This window comes from Pimephales promelas, chromosome 3, assembly GCF_988280905.1.
Source record: "Pimephales promelas chromosome 3, fPimPro1.hap1.1, whole genome shotgun sequence".
NCBI lineage: Eukaryota > Metazoa > Chordata > Actinopteri > Cypriniformes > Leuciscidae > Pimephales > Pimephales promelas.
In genome coordinates, this window is record NC_142771.1 from 21,952,193 (window position 1) to 21,967,012 (window position 14,820).

The following is a 14,820-nucleotide window of genomic DNA, read 5'->3' on the forward strand; positions in this document are numbered from 1 at the left end:
TTTATCTATTAGGCTATAATTAAATGTTGATTACATTGATATGATAATACTTGTTATTACGTTTATTATTCATATTATAAATGAATGATACGATACTTATGTAAAAATGCAATTATGCAATTACCCCAAAATTTCGTTTTATTACCGACTATAGCTACTTGTTTTTAATGTGTTGCAGTGTAATTATAAGCTAGGATACATTTCAGTACTGAGTTATTATATCTATATTATGTACATATTATATACATATTATACTATCACTATTATGTCTAGAATACATGTGTAAAGGACACATTAAATGAAGGTGTTAGATTTTATTTTATTATTTGGCACATTTATGAACACACCGATTTGTTTTGTTTGAACTAAAACTACAACTAATATTAGTTTTCTGATCGTAAAATGACGAAGAGAAACCAGACTAGGCGACTGGACTCTGAAAGACTGAAAGACCAATCAATTAATTCAGAGATCCAAACAATACAACCTATAATACAAACAAAAAACGTTTTTGCATAATGGGGGAATTATGTTGCATTTACGTCTATATATCTAATAATGTTTGTGGTGTTCAATAATCACCAGCGGTATTTGCGCACTCGCGCGCCGCGCATCTGAAAGTGGAGCATACTGCCCTCTTTCAGTAAAATCACACTACAGCCTGTAGGCTATAGTAGTTAATGGATAAACGGCGCTGCATCCCAGATGGGTAGCAACGCTGAGGGAAAGGAACACTGTAGATTAGAAAGCTGTATTCAGACACAATGAAAATCACTTTCAAAGGCTTGGCCAGTTTTGTGGCCACCTTTTGTGTCCTCAGTTTTGTAGGGCTCGTTCTGGCAATTGGAACCGATTTTTGGTACATCATTGACACTTCTAAAAGAGAAAACAGCTCATCTTTGTCCCTGAGCTCACATTCTGGACTGTGGCGGACTTGTAACTGTAAGTCACATATTACATGTTGTGTGTTGTTTCTGTTTGTGTGATTTTTAGGTTTTTATGTGGATAGATCGATGAAATCGTTCTCTCTTACAGTTCATAACCGGTGCTCGCCATTCATGAATCCTTTTGGAGCAGGAAGAAACTTATCAGATTCACAAAGGCAGATACTAAGTAAGATCTGTGTGTCATCATATCCTCGTATCATCCTTATGTCTCATGATCTATGTGTCACTGATAAGTTTCACTCAGAGAAAACCCAATTCTTTAAGTCATTAGTTTTTAGCTTTTTATTTTTTCATGCTATGTAAGGGATACAAACAGTCTTCTTGTGGAAGTATGGTCTATAAAGTCGAAAACTCCTTGGTTTAGCTCTATACTGAGACTGTATGTTATTTATGTTTGCTGTATTCATGTATTCACTATTTGGTCATAAGGATTTGATAAAGTAGCTACATGACATCAAATACAAATTTAGATTTATCATTCCTGCCTAACTGTTGTCTATAATAATAAAACTCATTTTACCTTAACATTATATTTAGCCTAAAATAAGAACTGAAAATGCATTATATATATATATATATATATATATATATATATATATATAGGCTAATTATATATATATATATATATATATATAATATATATATATATATATATAATTAGCCTATAATATAAAATGCCATTTAACATATTTTAGGTTCTTGTTCCTAATTGCTCTCAGTTTTTATAATATGAACTATTGTCATTCCGAGAAATATTGTATAGTTTGATGTATCTCAGTAGAACAAACCAGAAAACACTTTTCATTTAAAACTGGCAGAGGGGACTTGACATATCAACAGGAAGCCACGCATCTGTTAGCACTACAGAAACAGGTGCAAAATAGCTTTCTCACAGTAAAGCCTTTTCAAGATATTGTGACAATATGACTATGACAACATTTTATATTATTTTCATATTTTTTTTGGTTTCTTTTCCCCCCCCCTTGATTTAATTTTTTTTAAATTAAATTAAAAATTAAAAATTAAGTAATTCTGAACACATCTATGATAGTTGCACAACGTGGGCTGCATGCTACAGAACAGATGTTTTAAGGGCATTTTTATCTGCATCCCATCATACAAATTCCTTTGATTGTCCTATTATCTTTGGATTGTCATGGAAACACTTTTCAATAAGAGGGCAGCTGTGGTAGAAACACAGCTGTAACAAGTGCACCATAGTGAACCATGGCATGTGTACTGCTAATATTGCGAGACCACCTGCCAACAGACCCTGCAACATTAGTTTCCTTTGTTTCCCTTTTTCTTTTTTTCACAGTCTCAATACGTTTGTTGGCCATAACCTATAATTAATGTGCAACATCACTCAAAATTAATCTTTTAGTGCCAAACAATCACCAGCTATATATATATATATATATATATATATAGCTGGTGATTGTTTGGCACTAAAAGATGAATTTTATATATATATATGTATATATATATATTGTTTTAAAATTAGCCAAATAATGTAGAATTGCAATTATTGCTGCTTTCAAAGTGTCTTAATATTTTGATAACTGTACAAAAGCCATTAAGAAGAAAAGGGAAAGATAAAGGAAATTGGAAAAATGTATCAAACCAAAAAAAGTCTTCTTATCCATCCCATACATCAGACACCATGAGCCATTCGAGGCACTTGTGTTGGACTGAATGAGATTTTAAATCAGCATGCTCTGTCGACACCTGAAACGTTATCTGTACCTGCCTCAAGAGAGTGCAATGAGGTTGTAAAAGCAAGATTTTGTCAGATTCAAGAGCCCTAAACTGGCTCAAATTGGATTTAGTTTCTGTTCTGCTTTGAACAATCGACTCAATAAGTCTGGGTTTTCAGGGTGTTGCTTTGATTAGATAGTAACCTCTGCTGCACAACGCTAAATGCCTAAATCGCCTGAAAGATCATCTTTGGATAAACAGTGAAAGAAATACATTATTTATGTGTTGAACATCATCATGGACACCCTGATTATGTCTTGTGACAAAAATAATGCAGAATAATGTTGGTAATACAAACGAGAAACGAGAATGAAACACACCCGTCCAATTCAATCAGATCGACAATATTGTGCCTGCTCCAGAAAGATAACAATGGCTGGCTTGATTTAAATTGTAAATTGACAGTGTGATTTATTACTTGATTGTAAAGACAGATTCTCACTGTCTGTACTGCCTGTTGTGTTTATTTATAGCAAATGTCCAAACATATTAATATGGACCCAACAACTTAAAATAACTGGTAAATTGGGCTTTGCATTAACATTAGAAGTATATCCTTTGATGTCCATGTCCTTTGGTATTAAGCCATTAAAATTCGTATTCATCTTATTTCAGCACAATTGTTTTCAATAGTGATAATCATAATAATATTTTTTTAGAATTAGAATGATTTCTGAAGGATCATGTGACACTGAAGACTGGAGTTATGATGCTGAAAATTCAGCTTTGCATCACAAGAGCTAAATTATTTTTATTCAACTAGATTTTTTTTTTAAATTGTAGTAATATTTCACAATATTACTGTATTTTAATGTTATTATATATATATATATATATATATAGTACACTTTAAATGCAAAATTTCTTTATATTTTTTAGTTGCTATAAAAAATCTCTATATTCAGTAAATAAAAATCATTTTTGTGTATTCATATAATTTATGTAAATGCACACACTGTTTTTTTTTAATAATGCCGGTCATGTTTGCCAGCAGAATAAGAGACCTAAGAGTTTGAAGAGTTTTTTTTATTTTATTTTTCATTGACCATTAAGATTATAGATGGTTCAGCATGTTTCAGCATGACTTCACCATGAACTGCAAAACGATACTAGCTTGTTGGGTCCATATTGATATGTTTGGACATTTGCTACAAATAAACACAACAGGCAGTACAGAAAGTGAGAAGCTGTCATTTACAATCAAGTAAAAAATCACACTGTCAATTTACAATTTAAATCAAGCCAGCCATTATTATCTTTCTGGAGCAGCCACAATATTGTCGATCTGCTTGAATTGGACGAGTGTGTTTCATTCTCGTTTTACTTGTATTACCAACATTATTCTGCACTATTTTTGTCACAAGCCATAATCAGGGTGTCCATGATGATGTTCAACACATAATGTATTTATTTCACTGTTTATCTAAAGATGATCTTTCAGGCGATTCAGGCATTTAGCTTTGTGCAGCAGAGGTTACCATCTAATCAAAGCAACACCCTGAAAACCCAGACTGAATTGAGTCAATTGTTCAAAGCAGAACAGAAACTAAATCCAATTTGAGCCAGTTTAGGGCTCTTGAATCTGACAAAATCTTGCTTTTACAACCTCATTGCACTCTCTTGAGGCAGGTACAGATAACGTTTCAGGTGTCGACAGAGCATGCTGATTTAAAATCTCATTCAGTCCAACACAAGTGCCTCGAATGGCTCATGGTGTCTGATGTATGGGATGGATAAGAAGACTTTTTTTGGTTCGATACATTTTTCCAATTTCCTTTAACTTTCACTTTTCTTCTTAATGGCATTTGTGCAGTTATCAAGATATTAAGACACTTTGAAAACGGCAATAATTGCAATTCTACATTATTTGGCTCATTTAAATATATATATATATATATATATATATATATATATATATATATATATGTATAGCAGGTGATTGTTTGGCATTAAAAAGATGAATTTTGAGTAATGTTGCACATTAATTTTAGGTTATGGCCAACAGACTATGAAAAAAAGGAAAACAAATGAAAATAATGTTGCAGGGTCTGTTGGCAAGACGATGGATAATTAAGGAAATAGTACAAAGTCTCAAGACAAGAGCTGAGCTTTGACCTCCCCAGCCTACACAAAGAAAGCCAAATAGCCACATTCACTCACCTGCATCTCCTAGGCTGGCTCCATCAGATTACTTTAATAATGATACTAATTCTTATTTCCAGGGCTGGGTCGCTCTTATTCTACATGTATACGTTGATTTGCGACGTCATATTTTTAATAGTCTGCTATCAAAACTGCAAAATGTTATAAAATGTGCCAGATGCTTAATGCATCTGGAAACTGTAGCACAACTGCAACTGCAAATGTCTCTCATCATGATCAACACAATGTGGAAAAAAAACATCATTACATAAGCTCTTTTGAAATTATCCTGAATAGCTCTATTGATTTCCATTCAGAATGAATAAATAAAACATTTTCAAAAGCACAAATTTCTTCGCAAAAGTAGACAGATGAATTAAAAAGACATAATTGTAACAATTAGAAACACAATTCTATTGCTATGCCAACCATGGAATTTTTTCGGAAAGGTTTTCAAATTAGTCCAATAAGCATGACAAAGACCGGACCCACTAGTCAAAAGAATCTGCAAGAATTGGCTGGAATTGCGAGCATCCCCACTGACACATCCAGACCTTTTCTCTCTGCAGACATGCAAGCAACGTTCATCGTCCTGCTCCCTCTCAGCGTGATTGTATTATTTGTTGGAGGAATGTTGGGCTTCATTGGTATGTTGGCAAGAGCCTACCTGCTGCTGCTCCTGACTGGAGTGCTGCTTCTGTTCGGCGGTGAGTACGTAGGCCTACCAACTTCGCTTTCACCTCTGACCTCTGACTGAGCCACTTGCAGCATGAAGTCACGTTTGACAGAACATCTGGAGCTTCGGACACTTTTGATAGTAATGAATAACCAACTGATGAAAAAAAACTGATGAAAAAAAAAGTACTATGAACAGTTGACATGGGGGACTGGAATTATCTTTGGAATTTGAGAGATAAGCTCAAAACACACACACACACACACACACACACACACACACACACACAATATTGTATCTTAAAAATACACAATTCTGAATGCAAAGAACAGCTGCTAAGAAGTTTTTGTTTTCATTTCACCTATACACCAACACCGTGCACTAGTGTTACTTTTTGTTTCATGTCAGTCATGTGTCATGTCTTTGTCATGTGATTCCCTGTTAGTCATGTGATCCTTCCATGTGTTCCCTTGTCTGATGTGTCATGTTTTCATTGTTTCATTGTTCAGTGGTGTCGCTTGTCTAGTCAGTAGTCTGTATATTTAAAGGGGAAATGAAGCAGTGAATCAAATTTACATGATTTACAAGATGGATTTTCAATATAATCAACAACTATATAAGAAACATTATAAATGTAAACATTTAGAAGAAAAAAAATAAAAAACGTATCTTTCGCCGCCAGGGCGCCGCCATTGTGCAGTTGACGTCACGGCAATTCGGGAATATGACGGCAGACATCGCGAACAATGTTTCTTTGTGCAGTTTGTCAACATATAACATTAGACGTCGTCTTTTTGTCTAATGACTGTACCTAACATTAGTCGTTCGCGGTAAAACACTGGTGTAAACACAGTTTGATGTCGCGATTTTCAATGCCCAGAGCCTGTTAAACTTGAGCCAACCAACCCCGTGACGTCAACTGCACAATGGCGGCGCCCTGGCGGCGAAAGATACAAAGTTTTTTTCTTTTTTTCTTCTAAATGTTTACATTTGTAATGTTTCTTGTATAATTGTTGATTATATTGGACATCCATCTTATAAATCATGTAAACTTGATTCACTGGTTCATTTCCTCTTTAAGCCCTCATGTTTGCCATGTGTCTTGGTCAAGTATACAAGTTTACGCGCCAAATCCCGGGCGCAGCCATAACTCTACATAAATGCACTTAATTTCCGCCGGACGTGGTTTGCACAGCGTGGTGGAAACACAGCAACGGTTCCACTAATTTGACTGAAGGTGGCGTTAATATCCCCCACCCGAATTCCGTGCAGAACTGGGAGGATAACATGATGATGTGGCCGAGCATAACGTAAAGCAAGATTTGATCCTGCTTCATGCAATTCATGGCAATAGATGGACAAGCAATGGACAATCTGAAAGCCTCCGAGACATATCAATATGTGCTCAGCAACAAAGTCGGTTGTGTCATCATGTCATACAAACATGATAATTGTTTATCTGAAAGCAAATATAGAGCCTAGCCAGTGTTTGAACAATGCATGGGTGCTGGTAACTGAAGCTGGAGAAGTCAAAACTGCGGGATGCACATGTGTTGCTGGACCAGGGAGATCTTGTTCCCACTCAGCTGCGATTCTGTGGAAGGTAACTTGATTATTTGACCATATTGGCCTTGAACATCCAAAGGTGTTCAATAGGGTCTGTGCTTTTCTTTTTGCTGCAAGGGTTGGAGTGAAAGCTGTCTTCCTCCACCCTCAAAGTACATGCTGCTGCTATTTCAGCATATCATGACCACATAGATGGCCAGACGGCTGGAATGCAGGACCTGGTCATCAGGTTTCTTAGGGGAGCGAGGTAATCTTGGGACCTTTCCCTGGTGCTTCAAGCACTTCAGGACGTTACCTTTGAGCCTCTGCAATCAGTAGACTTAGCTTCTCTCAATGAAGATTTTGCTACTGGTTGCATTGGCCTCTGTAAAGAGGGTAGGAGACCTGCACGCATTTTCGGTCGACGAATCGTGCCTAGAGTTTGGGCCTGGTGACAACCATGTGGTATTAAGACCCCGGCTTGGCTATGTGCCCAAGGTTCCTACCACTCCCTTCAGGGACCAAGTAGTGAACCTGCAAGCGTTGCCTTTGGAGGAGGCAGACCCAGCACTCTGCTCTGTTCTGTTCGCACTATGCATATGTACGTGGACAGAACTCAAAGCATCAAGACCTCAGACCAGCTCTTTGTCTGTTACGGAGGCCAGCAGAAGGGAAAGGCTGTCTCCAAGCAAAGGATGGCCCACTGGATAGTGGATGCCATTGCCTTGGCTTATCAAGCTCCTGCCCGCTCAGGTTGCATGCACACTCCACGAAAGGTGTCGTATCCTCCTGTGCACTGACACGTGGTTCCTCGCTAACAGATATCTGTAGAGCTGCGGGCTAGGCGTCGCCTAACACGTTCGCTAGATATTATAGCCTACGTGTAGAGCCGGTCTCCTCCTGTGATCTCGCCCTTGATGGTATTAAAAGTATTAAAAAGTAAAAAAGTAAAAAAAAGTATTCAGTAGGGTAATCCACAATATGAAAGTAATGTAACTGATTACTTTTGGATTACTTCAAGGACAGATATTATTTTTTAAAAAACAACAACTTTTATTTATTAAGAATTTCACAACCCTGAACATATATTTATTTAAAGAGCTATAGAGACATCTAGTGGCTACAGTATGATATTACAGATTATTTTGTTATATTTTTAACTAACATGTAAGCTACAAGGAAATAATAAAAACAAAACATTAAAAAATTCTACATAATCTACATATTAGTTTATTTTAAAATAGGCCTACATGTTGACTAAAGCCTTAATCTCCTTAACTGTACATTCACACTGCCGCTGGATTACTGGATTTTTGTATCCTGATTACATAATGCCGTTACAAGTATTACTCCCCAACCCTGGTCAAGACCTACGTTTTAGTGACTGACCGATAGGGAACGTCTCGGTTACATATGGTAATGGTAACGTAGGTCCCGTCGCCACACCTGCTGCTGCCCGCCAGGGGGGCCAGCTTTTTCAAGCTTGGCTCCTCAGCAAAAAAATTGTGTGCAATCGCAACAGCTGCTCGTTAAATACCCGCGCTGCGAGGCTGCACAGCTGACCAGCCTAACCGGCCTACATCTAAACTCCAAACTCACATTCATTTCAAAGATTTTGGAAAAATCTGCACTCTTACAGTTTACCTCATAGCTATATTCTAGACCCATTTAAATGTAGAGTATGCAATTTTTGGCCACCGCCTATGATGCCATAGACGGGCGACGAAGCGGAAATAAAAAAAACGTCCCGTGTCTTCGAATTAAACTATACATTTCTCCGTATTTTAAAGTTGGTGGAAACTGTCGGGATAATGTAAGTACACATGTAATAGAAATATATAACATAGATACAGTTATTTTTGCTATTTTTAAAGCAGAAAAAATACATATTGTGGCTTTAAATCACCATGAGCCAACACTCAGCACTGAGTCAACACTGCTCAAGGTTACAAACGACGCTCTGTTGTTCATTGATTCTTGGTCTTCTGTTATCCTGATATTTTTAGATTTAAGTGCCGTTTTAGATTTGACACTGTTGATCATATTTTTCTGAAACGACTTGAGTGTGTTGTTGGAGTCAAGGGCCTTGCTTTACAGTGTTTCGCCTCGCTTTAAAGGAAAGGACCTTCTCTGTAAATATCAGGTCATTCACTTCACCCTCTGTGCCGATCCATTGTGGTGTTCCACAATATTCCACTTTTGTTTTCCCTCTACATGTTACCTTTAGACTCAAGAAACAAAACATACTGTAAATGATCACTGTTACGCTGACAACCTCCAACTATGTCTTCCAATTCAACCAGGAGATTACTTTTCATTAGATAATCTCTTCCCATGCCTAGATGAAGTCAAATTAAATAAAACCGAAGTGCTTCTACTGGGTCTTGCTGTTATACCTACTGTATAACTCCATTAAACCACAGCTTCCTTTTTTAAAAACTCCCATCTATAGCAGAAGTGGCAAATGTCCTTTCTAGTAATATGAAGACCTTGAAATTTTGATTCATGCACTAATGTCCTCTCGATTGGACTACTGTAACTCTCTTCAAAGCCAATCCAAACACCGACTAAAACAGAGAGTTGTAGAAACTCTGTACGTTGGCCTACCTCAAACTACACTATCTCGGTTACAGATGGTTCAGAATTTCAGAAGCCAGATTGTTAACAGGAACTAAGAAAAGGGATCATATCTCCCGTTCTTGCCTGATTGCATTGACTACCAATTAGAATCGACTTTAAGATCCTTCTTTTTGCATAAAAGGCACTACACAGTTCGGCCCAAGATTATATTTGTGATCTTATTATGCTATACACAGCCTCTAGGTCACTATGATCTTGTGATCAGTTACTTTTATCTGTCCCTCGTTCTTCTAGTTGTAAATCAGAAGGTGATTGAGCTTTCTCTGTAGTCACCCTAAAGCTCTGGAACAGTTTACCTTTAACCATCAGGGCCTCTTCATCACTTGTTGCTTTTAAATCCAGTTTAAAGACCTATTTTTACTCTCTTGCGTTAAAGTGATGTTGTGTGTATTTTAAATTAGTTAGTTGCTGTTTTAAGTTATATACATTGAATGATTTGATACTTGATTTTTATCTCATTTTTTCTACTCATTTTCTCTTTATTTTATTTTATTGTATTTTTATTGATTTATTTGATTGCGCTGTAAAGCACTTTGGATCAACTATGGTTGTGTTAAGCTTGTGCTCTATAAATAAAATTTGACTTGACCATAGTTTCACAAAGAGCTCAATAGAATACACAGGCTTACTGCATTCTGTTTAAAAGCTTAAAGCTTGAATTTATATTTATATAGAAGTCTATTCTAGTAATGCTCACAACAGACCTGATTTTACTCAATGTTATATTTTAAATTCTGGTGTTTGTTAGTCCAGTTTTATTTCTGCAGGTCACCGTGTTTTTCACTGTTCTTTTTATGATATAACTTTGAGCACTTACAATGGAATACATTTCTTTTTGGGCCCATTAACTTCATGAATATTACTATACCTACCCACATCATTTGTAAGAAAATACAGGTTCACTTGAAATCTCTCTCAGGATGAAAGATGTTCTTTTTCAAGACTTGCTGGGTATGACAGTAAAAAGGAATTGCATTTTGGACGCCATGGCAACAACTAAACCCAACACGGACAACATGTTCTTAATCAGACTGACATCAGAACATTGAATCATTGTAAAGTATATGCCCAAAAATGTCATCCGATTAGATAACAGCCATTAAATGACTCAATTCCTTGGAGCCTTAAATTACCTGAAGGAACTGATTGTATAGTTTCTCAAAAGTTGTGTTTGTTTGAAAAATTTGTTTAATTATGGCACATAATTCACTCCATAGTATTTATGGCATGGTCTTCTGAATGTTACGCTGCAAATTCAATGTGTGTGTGTTGCGCTGTCTGTTCAGTCGCTCACGGCCCAAGTTCTATATTGATATTTAATATTTTTAATATAGGCCTATTTTCTCTCAAATCTTACTTGAATTAAAAGTGTGGTTATTATATGTTATTATTTTTTTTTTAATTCAGATTCATTCAATTATTGAATTTAAAGGAGCTGCAATATATTGATTTCAATTAATCATACGTTTTCCCTGATATGTCACTAGACATTAAGAAATCATTTCAAATACTTTGAAATGTCTGGCCAGACATTTGGCCAGGATATTGTCATTTAAAAAGTGAAGTTGCAGCCCTCAACTGATGTTGATGTTGTCATGTTGTGTTTGTTTTGATGCGTCACCCTCCAATGATCTACCAATCATGGAGAATACACCGCTCTACAGCAATTTGAAAGTGATTGTAGTTCCAGTTTTGGGCACATCTTGCATACGGCTCCTTTAGTAAAAAATTTAATTTTACAATTATACAAAAATAATTTACAACGAGAAATTAATAATAATAAAAACACTTTTAAAATGTATTTGCCATGCATCCAGAATTTTCAGTTTCGCCCCAGAATTTTCACTTTGGTATGCTTACATTTACATTTACTCATTTAGCTGATGCTTTTATCCAAAGCGACTTACAATTGCTATATATGTCAGAAGTTTGAACGCCTCTGGGGTTAAGTGTCTTGCTCAGGGACACATTGGTGTCTCACAGTGGATTCGAACCGAGGTCTCTCACACAAAAGGCATGTGTCTCAGCCATCACCACCAGTGGTTAAAGTGGGATTTGGTTGGTGGGGGAACCCTCAAATTTTGTGTAGGTGCAACTGGGGGAAAATTTCTCACCTCGGGACAACATATTGAGTACCGTAGTATAGCAATTACAGTATTTGTAGGGTATTTACAGACATGTGCATTAAAATAAGAGATATTTAGGGGAGACAGGGGGATGCTCCCCAGAGAAAATTTTTATTTCTCTGACCTATATATAAGGCAATTCTTGGTCTGCTGGCAAGCTATATGTGGTCATCATATCATACTGAAAAGTAATGGGTGACAATCTTTGCGTTCTCAGGACTTCTTTATGCTCTCTGTGCCAAAGGCCCGTACGGAAACGGGAAAGAAGGCATTTCTGTATTCATCACCTTCATCATGGAATACTTTGCAGAAGGATCTGAAACTCATTGAATTAATCTCACTAAATGCATTAAAATCCAAAATGAAAGATTTAGAGACAGATGCCTTAATATGTAAATACTCTGGTACTCTGTACCAATGTGTTTTGTACTGCTGTCTGTCTTGGCCAGGCCACCCTTGCAAAAGAGGTTCTCAATCTCAATGGGACTCTCCTGGTTAAATAAAGGTTTAATAATAATTTAAAAATCTGTATCCGCTGATTTGGCATGACACAAGGAATCCATAGATACCATATTTCTGACAAACTGTTCAAAACCTATTGGCCAAAATAGCCATTTTTCATATCTCATGACCCATAGGTGGCATTGTTCCCAACTTTGGCATGGACCCTCAGATCATGGTTCCGATGAAGCATTTCATTTCGGTTGCTCAAAGTTTGGCTGAGCTAAAGCTTCTAAACCAATTTTGGGTCGACCTTGTTAAGTTTGCAACATAACCTTTTTTTTTTTTTTTTACCAGTATGTCATGAAATTCTGTTCAGACTCATTTCTCTGCAGCTCAAGATAATTTGAGCAAATGTTTGAACAAAATTGGACATATTTTGAAGGAGGAGCAGCTAAAAGATTGATTGTGATCACCATGATGAGTGAAATCAGGTGGACTAAGTTTCATTTTTCCAGATAAGGTTTCAAAAGTTATAACCATTTCAATGTTGAATTTTTGAACTGGTGGTGGTGCTATAGAGTTTGTCTTAGAGTCCAATTACTATTTATTACTATCACTACAAGTGTGCCAAATTGCATCATTTTCCTATGTTCCATAGAGCTGCCATTGACTCCTATTCTGGAAAAAATAAAAAAGATAACTACAACGGGGCTATCCCCTTTGGGGCTTGGACTCTGATAATGGGATGTGAATTCTGTATAGTACAATGTATTAATTTAGTGATAATGGTTTACTAGCATCTTAGACTGTCTTAGAAAATGTCTTTCTCCTGCTCTGTCCCTTACAGCTTTGCTCTCATTGGCTGGAATCTGTGTCTACATGGCACACTCTCAGGCCGCCTTCAAAGAAGCTGTGGGTATCTCTGGCCACAAAACCCTGGAGGACATAGAGATTTACTTTGGCTGGTCTCTCGTCCTGGCCTCTGTTTCTTTTGTTGGACAACTCTGTACTGCCATGGCATTCCTACTTGCCTCAGCCAGAGTGAGCCAGCTGACCAATCAAGAAGAAGATGAATAATAATCTGAATGACATTAAACACCGAAAATGAATTCGATGTTTACGTTTTCATATTTTTAATGGGAAAAATGACATTTTCGGTCGTAATACAGGGTCAATATTTGAGGTTTGTGAACTTTGTCAAATATAAGTTGTAATAAGTTGAATTTAAGTTGAAATGACTTAATATTCAAATTTGATTGTCGTATACTAAATTTAAAACATAATAAATTATTTTTATGTTTTAATTTGATCAATTTAGTATTGGCATTTCTGTCACAAACATAATAAAAAAACTCCCAGAGAAACCCCTAATGTATATAAAAAAGTTGCTGCCTTACATTAAGGACAAAATTGAAATATCCTCAAGTAAATAATTTAGGGGGTTCAGCAGACAAAAATAAATAAATAAAGGGAATCCTTGATGTTTTAGAAACACATTTGTCAACCATTGCAACTGAATATTTAAAGCTTGCATTTGCTTATTGCTTTAGTTATTAATGTTCATTTTGTTTATTTAGTAGTCTTGAGTATCTGTCATTTTTACAAATCACAATAAAAGGTCCGTTTTGATTCTTTACTTTGTCATTTTAAAAGGATTTGTGTATTTTTCCAGTGGATAAAAGTTCTTGCTTCACAGTCAACATGAACCATTAATATTTTATATTAATATTTGTTGTATTTTCCGAGAGAGGCGGTGCCCTCTGATTTAATTCATGCCATTTTATAGCAACACCCATGTTGATGTAGAATGCTTATTTTAAAAAAGCAGCCAGTAATTGCAAATACATTCCTTGTTAATAATTACTACCAATTTGCCAACATGACAATCAGACCTTGTTACATGAATCTATCTAGCTGAATAAATATTCACAGTTATAAAGGTATTATGTTCATACAAGACTAAAATCTTGAATCTCCTCAGATCAGGAAGTTAAAGCAGATGCCTCACCCTCTCCAGATGGCTGGATCTGTCCTTCACAGATTATCTTGTTATAAAATCATTTTGTAAATGGACGACAGACACAAAGGTTTGTAGCATTATTTTGGAAATTACACTGCAATTTTGCAAAATACAACAGCCTTGCTGCATCTGTCTGACTGATTTCCACAATTACTGATTTAGGAGACTTGTAGAAAAGACCCTATTTGGTTTCACAGACAAGGCTCGAAAACCCAGACTAAAATGCAAGTTTGAGCTGTTTTAACTAAAAGTAACTTGCAGTGGCATGTCTTAAAATATGTCACTGCCATTGTTTTAAGATGCACACCAGTAATGCTTCTAAGGCACATTTATAAAAGCTACTTAAATCCCCTAACTAAATTTAGACCCAATCCTGGCTTAATCTAAGACCATTTGATATACAGTATTTAATGCTTACTGTCAGGGCTGGAGGTTTCTTATTACAGCGATTTCATATTTTGATCTCGGTGATCTGAGAGGTGGGAAGTATTGATTTTGGGCTTGTTTGAGATGGATTGGAAA

General features: G+C 36.2%; 1 protein-coding gene across 1 annotated transcript; it reads left to right on the top strand.

The window, feature by feature from the left end:
- The first annotated feature begins 654 nt into the window (after nt 1–654).
- Nucleotides 655–13,941, top strand: tmem114 (transmembrane protein 114). Its single transcript, XM_039685871.2, has 4 exons — nt 655–942; nt 1,036–1,113; nt 5,417–5,554; nt 13,126–13,941. The coding sequence occupies exons 1-4, from the start codon at nt 765–767 to the stop codon at nt 13,353–13,355; spliced, it is 624 nt and encodes a 207-aa protein (XP_039541805.2). The 5' UTR covers nt 655–764; the 3' UTR covers nt 13,356–13,941.
- Nucleotides 13,942–14,820: the final 879 nt, after the last annotated feature.